Source organism: Rousettus aegyptiacus, unplaced genomic scaffold (genome assembly GCF_014176215.1).
Source record: "Rousettus aegyptiacus isolate mRouAeg1 unplaced genomic scaffold, mRouAeg1.p scaffold_m13_p_6, whole genome shotgun sequence".
NCBI classification, from domain to species: domain Eukaryota; kingdom Metazoa; phylum Chordata; class Mammalia; order Chiroptera; family Pteropodidae; genus Rousettus; species Rousettus aegyptiacus.
This window is the reverse complement of record NW_023416309.1, coordinates 39891072-39911948: the sequence shown is the minus strand read 5'-3', so window position 1 is coordinate 39911948 and position 20877 is coordinate 39891072. Positions and strand designations below refer to the sequence as shown.

The window sequence follows — 20877 nt, the reverse complement described above, 5'->3', positions numbered from 1 at the left end:
AGCACTTAACTATATGACTATGCCAGGTACTGAGGCTGCAACAGCGAACAGGACAAAGGCCTCTGCATAGGCTAGATACGTGCAGATTGCGAAAAATGCTACAAGGAAATTAACAGAGAAACAGGATAGGGTAATTTAGGAAGGCCCTTTTAGCCAGGGGGTGTGGTCAGAGCAGGCCTCTCTGAGGAGTTGACGCCTGAAGAGGGAGAAGGAGCTAGCACAAGATGAGCCGAAGGAAGAGAATCCGGTCCACGGGAACAGCAGATGCAAAGGCCCTGAGGTATAGAGGAATGCTGCCTGTTCAGAAATAAAGTGGCTCGTGTAGCTAGAGCTGGATGAACTCAGAGGAGAGTGATAAGGTTAAGAGTTTACTCCTGTCCTATCACTCCCCATTCTTGCCCTCCCTTCTCACCCACTCCCCTATGCCCTCCTTTGCCCACCATGCCCTCCCCAGGAGACAGGCCGTTACCCTGCCTACAAGGAGATGGTTTCTGAGTACTGTTGGCTGGACCGACGTAAGTGGCTCAGGCCCCCAAGGTTGGGGAGGAAGGGCTGAGGCCCGAGGGTGGGGCTAGAATCTCTGAAGAACAAATGAGCAGGAGCAGGATCTTCCTGGGACTTTCGCACTGCCCAGAGTCATTTCTGGACTCCCCTTGAGAAGCTGCAAGTTTCTTGCAGGCTCTCCTAGGGTCTGGAGTCTCAGGATGTGGGTGGGGGAAAAGCGACTTGCCCAAGGTCTCTTAGTAAGGGTCAGTGGCAGGATTCTGAGCAGCTGAGTCCCCAGACCTTGGCTAGTGCTACACTCTCCCCAAACCCCCAAGCCCAGGGGATGTCTGCAAGCCTGGTAGGGCTGTGAAGCAACCCTGTCAGACCCCCGAGATAACCCTGCCTTCCCCACTCCCTGCAGTGAGCAATGGGGTGCTGCAGCAGCTGTCCCAGGCCTCTGAGAGCAGCTCCAGCATCTCCTCATACACCTCCAGTGCCCCCTACAGCTCTGCTGAGGGCTCCGGCTCCCTGCCCTCGGACCACATGGATGTCTGCCTGGGGCCTGAGGAGCCCAGGCTTGGCCCAGGCAGGGGGCGGACAGACATGGCCATGCAGACGGAGCCCGACATGGGGGGCTGCACGGAGACCTGGTGCAGTGTGCGGCCCACGGTCATCCTCAAGGACACAGCCATCCGCTCCGATGGACCCTTGCCTGCCCGCCACCTTGACTCTGCACTCTCAGAGTCCCCCAAGACTGCTCTGCTGCTGGCCCTCAGCCGACCTCGGCCCCCCATCACACGCTCCCAGAGTCACTTGACCTTGTGGGGTACGTAGGGTGGCTGCTGCTGTCTCCATAGCTCCTGGTCCAAAACCTCCCTCGCACCCTGTCCTGTGCCCCAAACCTCCCTTTGCCCCAGCCCCAGCCCCAACCTCAGCCCCATAGTACACTCAGGCCCTGCTCTGGGTCTCATTTTAAATTAATCCTGGGCCCCAAACCCACCGTCAGTCCCAGCACCAGTTCGTCAGTTCTGAGCCCCAAACCAGCCCTGACCAAGCCCCTCCATCCTGGACTTCCCAGGCCTGTCTACACACACAGACCCCAGCCCTCATGGATTCTTCACATAGCTGTAGCTGTGGGATGGGGGAGGGATGGAACGGAGGAGGAGAACCCCCACCCCCGTCCCCATTCCCACCTCCTCACACAGCTGCAGATCCTGTCTGCCCCCTATTCTCCCTTCTCTCTGCCCCTCCCCCGACCCCTGCCCCTTGTCCTTCCCTTCTGCCCACCCCTCCAGCACCCCCGGTGCTCCTCCGTGTCTGCAGAGGAGAAGAAGCAGCGGAAGAAGGAGAAGTCGGGGTTCCCTGGGGAGAAGGGGGCGCTGCAACGCTCCAAGACGCTGATGAACCTCTTCTTCAAGGGAGGGCGGCAGGGGCGGCTGGCAGGGGACTGGCACAGAGAGGCCTGGACGCTGGAGAGCGGGAGCCCAGCCAAGGCCCGCCCTCGCCTGGACCTGGAGAAGGGTAAGTACTGGGTGGGTCAGACAGGGAGGATGGAGGAAAGGTCCACTGTGGCATCCAGCAGGTACGACTTTAAATCTCACCCTGCCTCTTATCAGCTGTGAGTCACCACTCCACCCTGCGAGCCTCAGTTTCCTCGTGAGTTAAATGGGAAAATAATACCTGTATCTTTAGGAATAGTGAAGACTAAGTGGAGTAGTATATTTTCATCACGCTGGACACACAGAAGGTGCTCAGAAAATGTAGTGGCCATTGTTGTACGATCTCATCTCCTCGTTTTACAGAAGGGAAAACCGATAGAGTCATAGCATAGAAAGAAGCGGAAGAGCTTAGGTTCGATCCCCATACTTCTGGTGCTGAGAGGGAAGGACATTTCTTTCCTAGAGCATTTGGCTTCACTTCTCAACAAGCCCTACCCAGTTCTAACCACCCTTGAGCAAGGCCATTTCTCGATCAGGGTCCAGGCAGAAGGGCCCAGGCAGGTTTCACTGGTTTGAAGGACTTCCTAAGGACCCTCATGGGAGGCCCCTCATCTCCCAAATGAGGTTCAGAGAGGAGGCCAAGGTGGAAGACACTTGGGGTTGCCTGTGACAGAAACCCAACCCAAACTAGCTTTAAAAAACACCTCGGTTCAGCTGCTGATTTTGCCTGGATCTAAATGTTTAAACAACCTCATCAGATATCCGCCCCATCATGTTTGGTTCCCTTTCTCCTGGATTAGCTTCATTATCATGCGGGCTTTGCACGCCCGAGCTAGGAAGCCCACTGTCACTTAGCAGAGCAGGGAAAAGAGAGCTTCTCCTTAAACGGTCCCAGCTGAAGTCCCAGACTCTCACTGGCCCAGCCGGGATCACATGTCCAACAAATCACTGCGACATGGGAGAGAGAGGGTACTTTCATCAGCCACCCTGAGTCACGTGCCCACCCTGGAGTACATGCATTGAGAATAGGTGTCCCCGGTTAAAATCGGGATGCCATTCCCAAAAAGGAGAGTGGATGCTGGGGAGGCAAAAATGACCAGAGGGTGAGGAGCTGGGTTCTGCCCCTCCCTGGTGTCTCGAGGTAACAATCCCATGGGAGGGACCAGCCCTTCGAATCAGAGGAAACCAGCCGCTGCCCCTCAGCCCGCCTTTCTGTCCACAGACCCAGGAGCCCTGCTCCCTCCTGGTTCTCCTCCTGCCTCTCTGGCCACTCCCCTCTCTCCTTCAAAGGCTCTATTTTTCCTCTTTGTTCTTTGAAGGTAGGTGCTCCCCCAAACTGTCCTTGGGGTTCTCGCTACCATACATTTACTTCCAAATGAATCTCCATAGGCAGAGCTCAACTGCATATTCTCTCAATCCAAAACCTTCGGTGACTCCCCATTGCCTATGAACGAAGTCCTTGGCCTGAGCATGGCCTTCAAGACCTCATGCCTGGCCTCTTGCCTCCCTATCCTTTCTCCTTCCATCCTGAACTCTCTTAGCCAGTGATCTAGCTAGTCCTGATCTCCCCAACCCCCATTTTTAGATGGGGGGCCAGGGCCTGCTGCTGAACCTTTTCTTCTTCTTAGCAGGGGGAGTGGGGCCTGTGCAGAAGTTTGTCACCTGGAGACTGAGACGCGGTAATTCATGCATCCCTTTACCAAGGCCTGGCTTACAGCAGAGCTGCCGATGGGGTGCATGTTGGAGGCAGCTGAGGGGTTTGGGCTAAACTAAGTTGGGGTCAAGAATGGGGGATCAGAAAGATAGGGAGATGCATATTGGGGCAGGTAAAAAAGAACTGGACTAAGTTTACTAAGAAAGATAGTGTTGCAGGTAAATATTGAGGTGCATTTTTAAATACTGGGAGCTTAAGTTAGAACACCCAAAGACAGATTTGAGAGAGAAAAAAAACCTGTGCTAGAACTCTAATGGGGACCAGACTAACATGACAGTGCATGTTCAGAGGGCCTGGGGAGCACTGGGCCAGGACTTCATTAAGAAACGGATGGGTGTAGGGGTTGTGTGTTTTCGGGGCTGAGGGGCCTGGGGAGGAGCTCCATTGGTGGGGAGGCCACTATGCCAGAACATGGTGGGGAGCATCTGGGCTAGGCCGGAACATCATCGGGGGCACTTGGGCCTCTTAGCCGGCCTGTCCTGGGGTCCGGCCCCCACTGGGGGAAGCCCTGCCTCCTCCCCTGGTGGCTCCTGGCTCCTTCATCATACCCTTCTGTTCCTGCCCTGCAGACCGGGAGAGGGGGCGAGCCCTGCTCGCTGCCAGGTCTGGGGGTCCCTCCAGCCAGCTGCCCAACGTGGACGAGCGAGTGCAGGCCTGGGAGAGCCGACGGCCCCTTATTCAGGACCTGGCCCGGCGGCTGCTCACTGATGACGAGGTTCTGGCCATCACTCGCCACTGTTCCAGGGTGAGCCTCTAGCCTTCCCCCAGACCCAGCATGTGGTCACTCAGTCACCCAGCTCCTCATTTGTTCAGGTCACTGCTGACTAGTATTTGGGCTTGATGCTGTGAGGCCAGTGGTCTTTAAAAGCAAAAATTGCCACTGTCATACACACACACACACACACACACACACACACACACACACTGAGCTCACAGCCAGGATGGGGGGACATATAATAACTAGAACCTAAATATCCAGTGACAAATCATGTGAAGTACTGTGAAGGAAAAGAATATGAGAAAATAACCCAAGAAATACAAAGTAGATGTGGTCTGGGAGGGCTTCCTTGAGGAGGTGATATTGAAGCTGAGGAGAGAAGTCAGACGATGATGAGTTGGGGGGCATGAATCTCTGCAGTCACCTGCCCCCATTTTCCTCTAAACCCCAGCCTCCTCCTCCATGCCTTCCTGGGTCAGCTAATAGGCCTGGCCTTGTGCCAGACCCCTACCCCTATTTCCCAAGTAAGTAACCTTTTGTCCCCTCACACGGCCCAAGCCTCCCCTAATACCTACGCTTATTCTCTTTTCTCTTGCACGTCAAAAAGACCAGAGGGGCCAGGGTAGGGTATAGGTTAGGTTTGAGGGAGCCTTTGTAGCCTGAATGTTGGGAAGGCTGCGGGAGGCACAGGTCATTCCCTCAAGGAGGATTGGATGGCCCTTTTCTAGCCCACTATCTCAAGAACCCTCAGGTTTCTGTGATGGCTTCTCCGTGATGAGTCTGCACACATGATCCTGTGTGCAAGGGCAAGCTGAGGAGTTTCAGGAAATCGCTGTGGATCCCCCCACTTCCTCACCTTGGTCAGAGTGGGCTGAGATGTATGTCTGTGTGATGTGTGCATTTCTCTGTCTGTGGGCTACCTGGGTTTGTGTTGACTTAACAGTACGATTGTATCTGTGCATGAGTGTGCGTGTATCTAGCTAAGGCACGTGTGTGTCACCTGGAGACTGTGACATGGTAATTCATGCATCCCTTTACCAAAGCCTAGTTTACAGCAGAGCTGCAGATAGGGTGCCTGTTGGGAGCAGCTAAGGGCCTTTGAGCTTAATTCGGTAAGTTTAAGTGTGGTGCTCAGCTCTCAGCACTAAACCGGGGTGTGTTTACCAGCCTCTGTGAGCCTGCAACTCTGGAGTGTGGCCACTAGGTGGGGCTCTGTGTCTGTTTCTTTGTTCAACTTTTTCTCCCTCTTCCCCCATTTCCTCCCACCCAGCCCAAGGTAGGTTTCCTCTCACTGTGACCCACAACACCTAGGGAACTTGGCATACCACCCAAACCTGACCCAAGCCCTACCCACATCAAGAGATCAGACCCTCCGGAGTGGAATCCTGGCCCAAAAGATTAGTAAAGCTCCCCTAGTGATTCTAATGTGTAGCCCTGAACTCCCAGGGCTCCCTTCTCGCTCCCCATCAGCCCCCTCTCCACAGCCACCAAACCAGGCATTAGAAACCACCTCTATGATCACTTTACACTCCCCAAGACTCCTCGTAACCTCTTTGGCAGAACATAATGCAAGTTCCTTATCTTCATTTTCAAGGCCCTCCCTGATTTGACTCCCCGACCCACTAATCTCAGCTTTCCCACAGTCGCCACATAGATTCATACAGTTTATGGACTGCACAACTCTAGGTGCAGTACTCCCATTGTCATCACAACCTGTGCAGCCTACCCAGAAGCCCTTCTGGCACCCCGAGGTCAAGTTAAACTTCTGTCTACCCATTATTCCACAACAGCCTGGAGCACTTTCTTCCCAACTTTCATGCCGATCCCTGCATTTGTCCTTAAGAGTCAGCATAAATGCCACCGCTTCCATGAAGCCTACTCTGATCTTCCCACACTCCTATGAGACTCCTTCTGGTCCCATTGCCAGTGATTTGTGATTCATTGGGGCATGTGGCTCATTCTGCTCCTTGTTCCCACTATACTGAGTTCCTGAAGATCTGGAACAGGGTCTTCATTGTTGTGCACCCAGTGCCCAGTACACAGCCTGGCAGTTAGTGGGTGCTGAATGCAGGTTTGTGGACTCGAAGGGTGTGCACATATTTGACTATTTCTGTACAATTATGTGTATCTCTCTCCAGACAAAAGGGAGTATATTGTTGATATGTATATGTGTGAGTCCCTGTACCTTTGTGTGTGGTTTAGGGCCGCACACAGTTTATCTTTTATTTCCAGATATTTATGAATGTCTCATTCTGACCACCAGGGCATGCTGTTTCTCTGTTTATGTCCATACAGGATGTTCTGTTTGTGACCCCGAATCAGCACATGTCTCCCTCTCACCACCAGGGGGCGGTGTGCTGCCTCAATAGTGTGGTTCCCAGTGTTCAGTTTGCCAGTTTGCGTAGGTGGGGTGTGGCTGGTGGCATCCGGGCAGTGTCAAGCAGAAGGGCTTCCACCCCCTTGAGTACTGACTGGAGTGGCTTTCTGTAAGGGCCACCCCTTCCCCAAGGTCCCCATTCCATCCTGAACAAAGCATAATTTGTAGGTCTGTGTGCAGACAAGTGCTGGGCAAGCCAGGCCCAAAGCCTAGTGTTTGGCTCAAATTCCTTCCTTCTGCTTGGAGGTGGGGGTGGGGAGGAGAGTCCACTCCCTGCACATCCTTTTCCGGCACCAGAGCAGGCAAGAACCAGACTTCTCAGGTTGCAGTCCCTCTTCATACTTCCTTATCTGTGTGGCCTTGGCAAAGTCCTTTTCTCTGAGCCTCAGTGTCCTCTTCTGTAAAACAGGAATAACTAATGTCATCTCCCAGGCTGGTTGCTAAATGAGAGATTATGTGTAAAAGGCTTAGAAAAGTGCCTGTCCCAAAGCTGTCATTGCTGTTGTTCTTTGTTGTTCATTGATATATTATAAGTCTGTTGTTATTATCACAGGCTTCTAGCTAGTCACCAAGATAAGACATCCTGCGGACAGCCTGGGGATGGAGAGAGCCTTTTCTAAATGTAGGAGGTCCCTCCATGCCCAGGCATTCCCCCTCACCCAGCTCTGGAAGTCCCTGCTGTTATGTGACCTGTAATACCTCTCTCTGCAGTATGTGCATGAGGGTGGTGTGGAGGACCTGGTAAGGCCCCTGCTGGCCATTTTGGACAGGCCTGCGAAGCTGCTGCTGTTGCGGGACATCAGGTGGGGAGGGGTGTGTGCGGAGCGCGTGAGGGCAGGAAGGGGACCCCTGATTCCAGCCTCTCCTGGCACCTCGAGAACTGAGCCCCAGCCCACCTCCATCCCTTGTCCTCCCCCAGGAGTGTGGTGGCTCTCACAGACCTGGGCCGCTTCGACAGCATGGTGATGCCTGTGGAACTGGAAGCTTTTGAGGCCCTCAAGAGCCGGACAGGTCAGCAGCTGGGGGGCAGGACTTGTGTATCTTGCGCCCCAGGTGGGGATAGGGGTGGTCTTCCCCTGTGAAGAGGGGGCAGAGATTGTCAGAGCCTCTTGAACTGTGTCCCTCAGAGAGTCTGGCAGTGGGGCCCTGCCTCTGACCTGTTCTCCTCTCTAACCAGTGCGGCCTACTGCTTTGCGACCATCCCGGCAGGACACACCACCCAAACGTCACCTCATCACACCTGTGCCTGGTCAGTAGAGTCTCAGGGCCCGGGGAAGGGACATACTTCTGGGGGACTGGGAAAGGGAGGATAGGCTTTCTGTCCCTGCCCCAAGTGGGGTTTTGCAGTTTCAGAGGTACTTATGGTTCCCTGAAGGAAAGCCCTTTCGTCCACCAGAACCATTTCTGTCACATCCACTCACCACTATTATCTACCTAATCACTAGTTTTAAACTCACTCACTTTTTAAATCTAGTCTCCTTCAATGCTGTAATCTCTGAGAAATCACCAGTTTGGTGTGCGAGTCATATTTTTTTTCTCAAACACATTGTAGTATAACTATTGTGATAGAAAGTATTAAAATAGTTATAATGGAACCTAGGCAGTGTCCTTCACTGCGGGAACGCTGCTGTAGGGCCTGAGCAAGCCCAGGCCTGGGTCTACCGGGCTCACGAAGAACTGGAGTCTCGCAAGGTGGTCTGGGCTGGTGTGGAGGGGGCAGCCTGACCTTGGCCCTCTTCCCCAGATAGCCGTGGAGGCTTCTACCTGCTGCCTGCGAATGGCTTCTCAGAGGAGGAAGACGATGGGGAGCTGAGGGAGCGGCTGGGGGACCTCCAGGTCTCCCTGGGTGCCTCTGCCCCCCGTCACCCTCATAAAGGAATCCCCCCTCTCCAAGACGTGCCAGTGGATGCCTTCACCCCACGCCGAAGCGCCTGCACGCCCCCTCCCCAGCCACCCCCTGTTGCTCCTCGGCCCCCAAGGCCCAACTGGCTGCTGACAGAACCCCAGGCACGGGAGGACCCTCACCAGAGCCAGAGCCAGAGCCAGAGCCAGGGCTCAGCCCAGAGCCGTAGCCGCAGCCGGAGTCGCAGCCGCAGCCGCAGCCGCAGCCGCAGCCAGGGCCAAGGCAAGTCCCCTGGGCGCAGGCGTTCCCTATCACCAGCACCCATCCCCACCCCCAGCATGACCAACGGACGCTACCACAAGCCTCGGAAGGCCAGGCCCCCTCTGCCTCAACCTCTGGATGGGCAGTCAGCCAAGGCCGGGGCCAGTCAAGGGACCTCTGAGAACCGAACTGGCAGGACAGCCAAGGAGGCAGCTACGAAAACCCCTAGTTGGGAGCTGAGGACAGTCACGCTGTCCAAGATGAAGCAGTCGTTGGGTAAGTCCAGGTGGGAATGTACCTGGCAGGGGGGCTCTTGGGTTTGAGTGCGGTTGGTGGGTTTGGTTGTTTTGGGGGTGTGACTCTAGGTCCTGGGCCTAGGAAAAGGATCTGGGTATTGGGGTTTAGTTGCGGGGTCTAGATCTGGGGGTTTTGGGATCTAGAAGATTTTGGAGCTGAGGACTGAGTAGTAACAGAATTGGGGTTTAGAAGAAGTTGGGGCCCTGGATTTGGGGATGGGACCCTGGGTCTATCCTGGGAGCTCTAGGTTTTAGGGGGTATGGTGCACCTGACCCCGTGTCTCTCTCACTAGGCATCAGCATTTCAGGAGGCATTGAGTCCAGGGTGCAGCCCATGGTGAAGATAGAAAAGATCTTCCCTGGGGGGGCCGCCTTCCTCTGTGGGGCCCTGCAGGTGGGTGAAGTGCACCCAGGCCCACTTTGTCAGCCCAGAGCTGATTCTGGCCGGGGGCGGGCTAGTACGTGCTCATCTGCTAGCCAGGCATGTTCAGACCAGGTCATGGGAGGAGCAGGGTCAGGCCTGCAGGATGAGCATGCCAAGGGAAAAATCTGTCCCCTCATGCCAGCCCAGGCCTGAGGGTGGCCCATCCTGTTCCACCCTAGCCCCAAGGGACAAAGGGCCATTGTCTGCACCCCACCCAGCCCCCAACGGCTCCAGGCACAAAAGTCCCTTTGTCCATCCTCTCTACCCAGATGGGGAGGAGTATCCTAGCTGGTAGAGGTGAGAGGTTGGATGCTGTGGTGGGGGTGACCTAGGGAAGTGGGACTGATTCTCCCACTCTCATCCCAGGCCGGCTTTGAGCTTGTGGCAGTGGATGGAGAGACCCTGGAGCAGGTGACTCACCAGCGGGCAGTGGACACCATCCGCCGGGCTTATCGAAACAAGGCTCGGGAGCCCATGGAGCTTGTGGTCAAGGTCCCTGTTCCCAGCCCACTGCCCTTACCTTCTGACTCATCAGACCTCACAGATCGGCACCCTCCTGCTGACCATTCCCCCTCCCACTGACCCTAGCCCAGTCCCCTCTCCAACCCTCGACTCTCGATACTAACTCTGGATTCTCCCCACCTATCCCATGACTCTTCTCGCTGACCTTCGATCCTCCCACTGACCTCAAATTCTCCTGCTCTCTCCCAGACATCTATTAACTTCCTCTGGAGCCAGGAACCTCCCACTCCTGCGTGCCTTGCTGACTCCCAAAGTTCCACACTGGTGACTGAGATCTCCCTTTTTTCCCAGTTCACTAAGGCTCTGCCCTTTCCTAACTCGGTGTCAAGGGCAAGGTGCTATTGAGCAGCCTTTATCACCTACTCGCTGCTCTCAACTTCCCAAGGTAGGAAGGGGATCAAGAAACTTAAGGTTTGGTGTTTGGGATTGGTGAGCACTAATGATGCTCCCTGTGATTCTCCTAAGCACTGAGGGACATGGATTCTCAAGACACAGCCCTCAGGGGTTACTGCATCCATCACCCAGTCCTGAGCAGTGTTTTGTGCAAGGGACAGAATGGAAAGCTTTTCTAGTTTCTCAAACCCTGAGGGACCATTTCATGTGGTCCACTAGGACCTCAGACTTTCTATGGGATCTGTCCTTCACCCTTTCTCCCCGCCGCCAAGACCTACATGAGGAAATAGCGAATAGCGAGGGGGTGGGGTAAAACAAGTTCCATAATCTTTATCCAGCACACTCACCTTTTTTTAAAAACAAAAAAATTTTTTTAATTTTTCTTTGGGTTTGTACAAGAAATTTACAGTGTGAAAAATATACAAGTGAAAACGAGGCCATAAATCTGGGTGTGGAGAGGGGCCCCTTGGTCACAAACACAAATAAACAAGACATTTCTGAGTTTTTCCTTTGGTCTGACTACAGTCCCCTCACCTCGGGAAAGGGGCTGCAGAGCTGGAAGATGGGGATCAGAACCCAGTCCCAGTCCTGTCCCCCAACAAGGGCAGGGTGAAGGCAGGCACATCTGGAGCAGCTGGCACTGTCTGGCTCTCTCTAGCTTTGGGGTGGGGAAGAATGTGGAGAGGAGGGAACCCCTTTCTCTCCCCAGTCCTCTGGCTGAGTGAAGTGGTGAGCATCTGGAGTAAATGGTGGTGACAGAGTGGCAGCAGGTGGGCAGTGAAATAGTGATTAGGAGCCTCTGGGTGACAGTGAACATGAGGACCTCCAAGGAGTCTAATCTTGCTGTTCCAAGTTACGGGACAGCCCCGAGTTCTTTGCAGAGGCCCAGAGGCCTGGATCTCAGGGGACAAGTGGCTCTCGGGTCCTCAGTAGACCTGAGGCTACTGTCCCTCCCTTTCAGTAGAGCTCCCTATAGACCTGGGATGCTGAGGGCCCTAAATTTCGGTGGCAGTGATCTCCTCCAGGCAGATGCAGGGCGCCGGCTCAGCCAGGCCCAGGTCAGCAAGCTCCCGGGCCTCCAGCTCCAAGCTGAGCTGCTGCAGCTCCTGCTCCAGCTGCCGGTTCCGCCGGTACATCTGGATATAGTTGTGCTGCAGTTGCTTCTGGTAGCGGATCACCTGCTCCTTCTCTGCCTGCCAGGCCAGCCGTTCCCCCTCAAAGCTGTCCCTCTGCTCCTCGCCCCTTCGCCGCTCCCGCTGTAGCTCCACCCGCAGCCGCTCCACCTGGGCCCGCAGGCTGCCCCCAACCTCGGCTGCCACCCGTTGTGCCTTGGCCTCATCACTCTCTGCTAGGAGGAATGGGTCAGCAGTGGCAGGTGGCACAGGGGGTTCCCGGAGTCCAGCTGCCTCCGTATCCAACTGCCCAGCTTTCTCCCGCAGCCGCTCGGCCTCCTGGCGGTGCCGCTGCAGCTCCTGGGAACAGGTCTCCAGCTCCAGCTCTCGTGCTCGGGCTGCCTCCTGGAGGCCCCGTGCCCGGCCCTCACTGACCCGCAGCGCAGCCCGGGCCTCCCGAAGTGCCACCCGAAGGGCCACCAGCTCACTGCCCTTCTGCACCAGCTCTGCCTGAGACTCCTTCAGTTGCTGCTTCAGCAGGGAGATCTCGCCTGATTTCTGGCACACCTGGGGGTGGGAGGGAATTGGGAAGGATGATGAGAAGCGTTCTCCAGGAGGGTCAGGCCCTGACATCATGCTATACATTTGGTGGAAAGGAGGTGTGATCATTGTAATAGTCATTTTACAAATGGAGACACTGAGAGCAACCTAGAGACATGCCCCAGGTCACACATCATGTCAGTGGCTAAAATGAATACAGACCCAGATGTTTCTCCTTCAAAGTGGGTATCTTTACACCACCACGAGGCACGGCAGAGCCCTGGGGTCTAGGTGGTGTCAGAGTGTGCAGGAGTAGGGGCAACTGAGGGTGGTGCCCATATTTCCAGTTGAGAGGCCCTACAGTGTTTTGGTTTAAAGTGTAGACCTAGGAGCAAGAATGTCGGGGTTCAAATCTCAGCTCTGCCACAGACTAGGTGTGATTTTGGCCTCTAGCCTTTCTGGCCTCAGTTTCTACATTTCTAAAATGGGGATATTAACAGTACCCACCCAACAGTATGGCTGTTGTAAGAATTAGAAGAAATACAGTCTAAGTAACATGCTTAGAATGGCGCCTAGCACATAGCAAGCACTACATTCTTATTGCTGGCTGGAAGGCAGTGGGTAGGAATACCACTGGCTATGGGCACTAGACCAGACCCAGGAGAAGACCAAACACATATGCATGAGGAGGCCCCTGTCCAGAAAGGGAGGTCAGAGGGGGATCCTCATCTTGGAGAGATAAAGAAGGGGAGGCCCTCCAGGGGTTGCAGGCTCTGGGGGTGTGGCTGGGCCCCTCCTTCCAGGCCCTGTCCCTGCAGGACCCTGCTCCCTGCCTGTCCTGATCTGACCCACCTCCCACTTGGTCTCCTCCAGCCGTGGCCCGAGCTCCCGCTGCTCCCGCTCGAAGGAGGCACAGCGCCGCTCCAGCTGCTCACGCTCCTGGAGGAGCTGCACAAAGTCGTCCTGTAGCTGCCGCTTCTCCTGCTGCAGCTGGAACACCTGCAGCTGCAGCAGCTGTTGGGCCCGCTGTGCCCGCTGCGCCTGGGCCGCACCGTCCTCTCGCAGGGCCTCCCGCTCCCGCTGCCAGTGCCGCTGCCGTTCCTCGTAAACCTGTGGGCAAGAGAGCAGACCCGGCTCCTGGAAGCTCCCCCAAACCTCGAGCCCTGGCTGCCCAATCACTGATGCTCTGGGGCTCACTGGCCTGGGCTCTGGAAGGCTAGATTCCAGTAAACAATGATGATGATTATGATAACAACTACTTGTATGATGATGGAAGCACCAGCAACAACAACACAAAAGCAGCAGCAATAATAATAGCGTGCCGGGCATTACTCTAAGCACTTTATATCCTTTGTCTTCTGAATCCTCCTAACTCTTAAGAGGCCAGAAATATCCCCATCCATAGACAAGGAAACTGAGGCTCAGTCTGAATAAGTAACTTGCTCAAGTCTGAAAAGCAGTAAATGGTGGTGCTGGGTTTGAATCCTCACCATGCTACAGTTAAACCAGACAGCTGGGGTGGGAATGGGGTCACGAGTACAACTGCCCACCACTTTCTCCCCTGTCCCAGAACAAACGGAGATGCTCCTTGGCATCCCAGCACCTTTGGATGTCCTACCGGGCCACCCCCATTATAGCCACTGACCACACCTGGCACACAGTTACCTCGCTGTCATCCAGACTGTCCCGCAGCTGCTGTAGCTCTGCCTCTCGGTCTCGGAGCTTCCCTTCCAGGACACAGTGCAGCAGGGCCTCATCCGAAGGGGGGGGTGGGGGTGGGGGTGGGGGTGGGGAGCGCTCCCCGCAGGAGCTGCTGTCAGGGGAAGCCCGTGGACCATTGCCCAAAAACCCCCCAGCCACGCGGCCCCCCATGGAGCCTGTGCTCTTGCTGGAGGAAGACCGGCCACTGTCGGAGTGGGAGGGCCCAGCAGGGGCCCCTCGGGCTGGCCCTGGCAGTGCCCCCCGCCCAGGGCCATGGGAGGGCAGGTGCCCACCTGGGGAGCTGGTGGCCGGCTCAGCACCCCCGGTGCTGTAAGTAGGCAGGCTAGACAGTGAGTTTCGGCCAGAGTCAGACAGAGTCCCTGATGGGCAGCCACTGGCCCAGCCACTCAGTGCCAGGGGTTTGTCAGCAGCTGAGGAAGAGGAGGAAGAGGAGGAGGAAGCAGGGCCCCCAAACAGCTGTGTTAGGCTGCCCTGGCTCCCAGACAGTCCGGCGGCCCGAGGCCCCAGGAAGCTGGGGAGAGATGGCGCCCCTCGAGGTTTGGGCAGCACTGGCTTGAAGGCTGTTGGGCGAATCAGGATTTTCTCCATGTTCTGAAATGAGATACCACGTGACACGGGGGATGAGCTGCCCAATCTTTCAAAGCCCTTATCACACTCTGTCCTCCCATCCAGAGTCCCCTATCCCCATATATTAATAACAATTGCTGCCACTGGCTCAGGACCTCCTAAATGTCACCTTTATATCAAGTACTTTAAAAGGTTCGTCTTTAATCATTACTATAGCCAGATGAACAAAATATTATCACTATCTCCATATTATAGATGAGGAAATGGAGGCTCAGCAGTTAAAGACCTTGCTCGAAGTCACCACTGTTGTATGGCGGTATTACCAAGTAGGTAATATTTATTGAATACATAGTATGTGTCAGGCACTAACTATGCTACATACTTTACATATATTATTTCTCACAACAGTCCTATGAGAGCTGACCTATTACCCCCACTTCACAGATAGAGTAACTGAGACTCAGAAAGGTTTAGTGACTTCCCTGAGGTCATACAGCCAGAATGAGGCAGAGCTGGGATTAGAACCCAGGTTTGGTGAATCTGGAGCCCCCGCTCTTTCCTCTAAACAGGCCCCCAAATTCCTGCAGCCTCTCCAGGGGACTCTTATTCTACCCAGGCCCCAAAGTGGAAGCTGGTCCTCACCTTCTCCAGTTTTCCGGAGACAGGAATGAGCTTTGGAGGGGGGCCACGAAGATGGGCATTGCGTGCCCGCTGCTCTCGGGCATCCTCGATGTCACTGCTTGGGCTGGGGGGTGACTCTGTCCGGAAGTCCTCATTGATGTATGTGAAGGTGGTGCCAGGGACAGTCTTCCTGGGGGGCACAGCTGGGCAAAGCGGTTCCTGTGCCTCATAGCCACCCCGCAGCAGCCCATCCTGCTGCCGGAAGAAGGTAGGCCCAGGGGGACCATGGTGGCGGGTAGGAGCCGGCCCCCCGGGGCAGGGTCGGCCTGAGATGAGGCTGCTTACACTGCCCATGGCTGGAGCTTGTGGGGCAGTGGTGGCCTCAGGAGTGGGCTCCAGTGGCACTGGCAGAGTCTGTACAATGGCCATGGCAACAGAGGCTCAGGCCTGGCCGAAGGCCTCCAAGGGAACCTGTGAGTAGGGCAGTGGTGTTAGACTCACTCCACCTTGAGCTCCCTCGCTACACAAGTCCCTAAGTCCCTCTCCTGAAAATAGCCTTCTGATGTCAGTAACAATCCCTGATGCTCCTAGAGGCTCCCCTTCGAGCACTGGCATGAACCTCGGTTCTCCCTGAGCCCTAGACCACTGTCCAGCTCAGGTCTGAACACGGCTGAGGGCTGAGTCTACCTAGTGAGATGATAAGAGGAGGGGAGACCTGCTAGTTATGCAAGACCCACGGCAGGAGAGGCCCAGGCCTCAGCTCAAATCTGCATCCCTACAGATGCAAGGATTCAAGTTAGGGAGGGAGCCTTCTCTACCAACTTCCAGCATAGGTCCCTGGTCCCCTGGGACAGATGGCCTCATTAGAGGGCAGTTTGGGCAGAGGGAAGCAACCACAGGGATGCAGTCAGCAACCCAGATGGTAATTAGGGAACAAAGAGCCAAGGCCAGACAGTGCCCGGCCTCCCCCAGCTGGGCCTCAGTTTCTCCCAGACAGAGAGGCGGCAAGGGTGGAGCTGGCCGAACAAGAAACCCAGAGCTCTTCTGGAACCCACAGGTGTCCTCTGGGGTCTCAATGGTGGATGCAGGCTCATGCTTATTGCCATGACAACACCCAGCCTCACCACACCCAATTGGTTAGGCCTAAAGGAGCATACACAGGACCACTGCCAACATCTATGAAACCTTCCAGCTTTAGATGTCCCCCAGAGTGACCCAGAGGGGGTGAGGGTGGAAGCCCCACCATCTCCTCTGGCAGCTGATCCTAGATCTCACTTCCCTGGAACCCAGGGAAGAGGGCTCCACCTTCCCAGGCCCTGCTCCTTCCCGGAAGGGGACAGCGAGTCTCCACCAGCAACTCCCTCCTCCTCCATCCTGAGGCTGAAGACCAGGACTCAGGCATCTGCTGAAGTCATCATACAGAGCAAGGGCCAAGATGTGGACAGAGAATCGTGTAGGAGCAGGAGTGTGTGTACTTATTTGTGTGTGTGTGAGACTGTGCACACAGGAGAATGAAAATAAGCAGGGTGTATATAAAAATGTGTGTGAAAATATGAATGTGAGTAGAGACGTATGGATACATTCATATATATGTATGAATTCAAATGTCCATATCTTATAAGAGAATGTGCATAAATAAGGTGTCATTCTTAGAAAGTACTGAAAGTTACAAATGCATATATAAGTGAATTTGTGATATGCGATTAACATTAGATGAATATGTGGATAGATGTCCCCTTATATATGTGAGTTTATGTGTAAACTCACATATATCTTACGCGAGTATGTGAACAGAAAAGTGAGTGTCCACAAGTGTATATCAAGGAGTGTGTGAACAGGAGCACGTGTGAGAGGGGCTGGGAGTGGGTGGCATGCAGGGCCAACTAGGTGAGTGAGAGCTTGGTTTTTGTCACTCACTGGAGTGTGGGAGAGGAAAGACATCTGATTCCTTTGCCTGATCGATCTGTTCCCCTTTCCTGTGTTCCATTAAGTGCCTACACCCCCCCCCCCCAGTCAAAAGATCCTGAGACCCAGGGAGATGTCCAGGCTGAGGAAGGAAGAGCTGGGAGCTAGGGGTGAGTAGTATCCACTCCACAAGGGCAAGCCCTGAGCAAAGCAGATGGAACAACTACTCCTCTACCTTCTCCCAGGCCACTTCAGGACATGGAGAAAACAGTGGGGAAGTGGCTTCTTAGAGAGCAGTAGGGTCTCACACCTCTGCATTTCTCCACTTCAGTGAGCACAGAGAAAGTGAAAACTGAGGGGAGGAGACAAACTCAGAGAGACAGGGATCCAAAAGACAGGAGACAAAGACTCAGAGGCCTCAGGGTCAGGCAGACAAGGAGACAGGCAGGCTCAGTGAGGAGGGGGAACCCTGAATCTCACGGATCCAGGGGCCCCTAAACCCAGAAACAACATAAAGCAGGGGCCTGTGACCCAGACACCCAGGGAGCCAGAGCCAGGCATCTGGGAAGCGAGGGCCAGCCGGCCCAGCTCCCGCTCTTGAAGCCCGAGAGAGAAGGAGGGGCAAGTGGAGGCTCCATTTTGAGAAATGCGTCTGTGGCTGTGGGAAAGGGAACCCTTGCTCTCCCCAGTACTCCTTGAGTGACCCCTCTAGCACAAAACACCCAACTTGAAGGGTTGGGGGAAGCCGAGGGCGGGGTTCAGCCAGGGCCCGAGAAGGGTCTGGCTAAGGCCCGAGGGCTCGCACACCTATTTTAGGGGTTGAACAGTTGGGGAAAGTCTCCCCTCACCGGATTCCAAGGACCAGTCATAAGGAATCGAGTCTTGGAACATGAGTTCCCAATTCTGCAAGAGGAATCCAGGACCACCCCCCTCCTCCCAGAGATATCCCCACCCCGCCGCTTCTATAAAGTGGGGCCGCTGTGGAATGCCACCTCCCCACTGGCCCTCCACCTCGCAGAAGTTGGGGGCGGCCCCAAGGTCGCCTCCCCGCCCCGGTGCCCCTCACCTCCACCGCGCGGCTCCATGCTCAGCCCTGGGAAGCCCCCCGTGCGCCACCGGCGAGCCGCCCGGCTCCAACCCGCGCGCGGCCACTCGGAGCGGCCTGGCGCGACCCGGCCCCGCCTCCGCGGCGCCCCCCGCAGGGCAGACCCCGCCCGGCCGAGTGGGCGGTGCAGTGCGGGGGAGGGGTCCCAGGGGCGTCCCCGCCCCCGGGGCGCGGCCACGCGCAAGCACCCCACGTCACGCGTGTCCCGCGTGTGGCGCGGGGCGCACGTGGGGGCAGCACAGCTGAATTTAGGATCCCTCCCTCCCAGACCGATGGCTGTGTATCTGGGAGTTCGATCGGCTTAGGACTCCGCGGTGGCAGCGGGTCACCCTCTATTCCAACCGAGGCTCCGGGGTTAGCCGCGGCTGGTCATTGTTGGAGCACAAAGGGCCTGGCGCCGCAGCGGCCGCCCTTCCCCCCCCCCCCCGGCCCGCCCCCGCTCTTCTAGTCGAAACCTCCCTCCCAGGCACACTCTCCGGCTTCGGAGTCCAGAGGAGGAGGCAGAGGGTCAGTTGCCACCCACTCTACCCAGCTGCCGGGGCCGGTGCCCCAGCACAAGGGGCCGAAGCTTGGTCCGTGCCTGCCTCACCCCCAGCGGCATGGAGGCGGCAGGCTTGGATTTGCGGAGGCGGCGCCACCTGGCGGCTTAATTGAAGAACACAGTCAGTCAGACACACACGCGCGCGCACACACACACACACCCCCACCACCCCCATCTCGGCTGGGGCCTTACCGGACTCCCCAGCACTATACCCTTCCCTTCGCGAGCCCGCGAGTGCTTCCCAACCTTCCCTCACAGTCATTTGCTAGAACAGAGGTCATTGCTTGGAGAGGCAGCCCCTGGCTCAGGCTGAGCCTGTCCAAACCTGCAGTCCAAACCTCCACCAGCCTCACAGCAGACAACATTCCACTGTCTTCTCAGGGTCACGAATATTCTCACCCTCTGGCAAACAACACAACCTTAACACCCACACGACCTTTCCCACATTCAGTCTCACATAGCCACAATCACAGTCTCATCTGTCAGGTGGTTCCACGTTCTTTCTTTCCATAATCTTTCCAACTCACACGGGCACACTCAATGTCACACGCCTAGTTGTGCCCAAGATCTCACACCTTGCAGTCCTTTACACCCAGTCACAATCTTAAACACATAGTCTCCTAAGCATCTTTCACACATTGACAGGCTTATTCACAGCTATACAACTTTCTACATACACACACATTTATCAAACATTGTACCACACAGACTTTCGCGGAGGGGTCTCTGTGACCTGGTCAAGTCAGTTGATGCTGGCACCCCTGGGCAAGCACAGCCTCCCTCCCCTCAACCCCTGCAACAGGGCCAGGCCTGAAAGAACTCCTCTGCTCCAGGAAGGAGCATCTCCCCCCCTTCCAGGCCACAGCCCTGGCTGGCTCTCAGCTCTATTTTTAGCTCTATGGAAAGGGTTGTTTTTCTTTTTCCCTGGAAAGGGAAACATAGCCCAGCCACCCTCAGGCTCACCCCAGACCCCCAGCCTCACAAGAACAGACGGAGCCCCTCTCTCCAGCAGAGACCCCCTCCTCTGGCCTTGCCCTGATCCCAGCCTCCTGGGGCAGCAGAAGCCTCCTCCCCTTTCTGGCCGCCTGCCCAGAAGCTCAGGCAGCAGCTGGGCTCAGCGTGTGTGTAGGGGTTGGGGGGTGGGGCGGGGAGAGGCCGAGGGCTGCTGCCCACTCCTTCATTAGGGGGGTGAAGTGGAGGAGGGGGGCTCTCCTCTCTACACCAGTGGGATAGGCCCACTGGTACTGACGGGAGGTTTATGCTCCTGCATTTTCTGAGAGAGGGGAACTCCCAGCCTTGGCTGAGTGGGTTTCCTGCTCCTACCTAGGGGGGAGGAGCTCCCAGTTCTGCAAGAAGGGGTAGTAGTAGGAAGGGGACCGACGGAAGCTCGGGCAGCTGCTCCCTAGGCCGGGGGTATGGGGCAAGAGCTGCCGTGCACTGTCATCAAGAATAGCGTCTCTCTCTGACACTTGTGAGGCTGGAGATACCATGAATGTGTTCGGGAGAAGAAAGGCTAGGAGCCCAGGTAACCCCACCCCAGCCCAACAGTCTCCGGTCCTCCAGTGCTACCCCAGCTCCAGGGGGCGTTGTACTCCCATTTCTAGGGGAGGGCTTATCACTTATCCATGCGGAGGATGGGATATAGCCCCGCGTGGAACCTCGCCTTGATGCTGGGGTGGGGAAGCACCAGCCCACCTGTCTGCGAAACGATCACGTGCCCGGCGCCTGTTTACATCTTAGTCATCACCTGCGGGAGGCAGGGAAGCTGAACAGCTGGAGGTGTCCCACCCGGCCCGCCCCCATCGGCCCTTTCCTCCCACCACCGTCATGTGCGCGACAGTAGAGAGCCCTGCCCGCTAGGGGTCCGCGCGGGCCAGGGGATGCAAAAGTAAACCACTGGGTGCGTCCTTTCCTGAGTGCACATGTGTTCGTGTGTCCCAAGTGCGTGCGTGGGTCTATGTGCACGCGCGTGTGGGCCCGTCGGTGTTTCCGTGTCGGTTCTCTGTTCAGACACTTCGCCTGCGTCCCGCGGAGTGGAGACCCCTCTCCTCATCCCAACCCCCAGCTTCACCAGACGGCAAAGTTTACTCCGGAGCGGAGATGAGCAGGAGGCTGGAGTTCCTACACCTCTGCGCCCCTACCACTCACCCAGCGCCACCTGCGCCGCTACTCCAGCTCTTGCCTGGCTCCTGCAGCTCCAGCGCGGACACCTCCTCGCCGTAGATCCACCAGCTCCTAAGCCCGCTCCGAGTTCCAGATTCCGGGCGCCCGCCTGGCCAGGCCTGGTAGAG

The 20877-nt window shown here is 56.2% G+C and overlaps 2 protein-coding genes across 10 annotated transcripts in view; one reads left to right on the top strand and one right to left on the bottom strand.

Annotated features, from left to right (window-relative positions):
• Nucleotides 1–10978, top strand: part of PDZD7 (PDZ domain containing 7) — an 18691-nt gene extending 7713 nt beyond the window's left edge. The window contains exons 7-18 of one of the 7 annotated variants that reach the window (XM_016120053.2): nt 455–515; nt 908–1312; nt 1810–2007; nt 3554–3604; nt 4209–4384; nt 7446–7537; nt 7654–7745; nt 7912–7983; nt 8479–9114; nt 9428–9528; nt 9925–10050; nt 10270–10978. In XM_016120053.2, the coding sequence (XP_015975539.2) occupies nt 455–515; nt 908–1312; nt 1810–2007; nt 3554–3604; nt 4209–4384; nt 7446–7537; nt 7654–7745; nt 7912–7983; nt 8479–9114; nt 9428–9528; nt 9925–10050; nt 10270–10425 (2166 nt within the window). In that variant the 3' untranslated portion in view covers nt 10426–10978. Of the gene's footprint in view, nt 1–454; nt 516–907; nt 1313–1781; nt 2019–3510; nt 3605–4208; nt 4385–7445; nt 7538–7653; nt 7746–7911; nt 7984–8478; nt 9115–9427; nt 9529–9924; nt 10051–10269 lie in introns of those variants that run through there. The other 6 variants (XM_036222194.1, XM_036222195.1, XM_036222198.1 and 3 more) reach the window with 6 other exon arrangements.
• LZTS2 (leucine zipper tumor suppressor 2) lies at nt 10822–20877 on the bottom strand. 3 transcript variants are annotated; one of them, XM_036222199.1, is made up of 5 exons: nt 20735–20877; nt 15057–15506; nt 13791–14438; nt 12978–13235; nt 10822–12152 (listed from the first exon to the last, which is right to left on the bottom strand). In XM_036222199.1, the coding sequence occupies exons 2-5, from the start codon at nt 15462–15464 to the stop codon at nt 11469–11471; spliced, it is 1998 nt and encodes a 665-aa protein (XP_036078092.1). In that variant the 5' UTR covers nt 15465–15506; nt 20735–20877; the 3' UTR covers nt 10822–11468. The 3 variants fall into 3 exon arrangements, with proteins under 3 accessions (XP_036078092.1, XP_036078093.1, XP_015975547.2); XM_036222200.1 differs by having other exon boundaries at nt 20769–20850; XM_016120061.2 differs by lacking the exon at nt 20735–20877 and adding an exon at nt 18007–18451.

Coding starts and splice junctions, on each gene's coding strand:
- LZTS2 (XM_036222199.1), bottom strand. CDS start 15,464: ATGGCCATTGTACAGACTCTGCCAGTGCCACTGGAGCCCACTCCTGAG. Junction 13,236..13,790: donor ACAGTCTGGATGACAGCGAG/GTAACTGTGTGC, acceptor TCTTGCCCACAG/GTTTACGAGGAACGGCAGCG. Junction 12,153..12,977: donor TGGAGGAGACCAAGTGGGAG/GTGGGTCAGATC, acceptor TCCCACCCCCAG/GTGTGCCAGAAATCAGGCGA.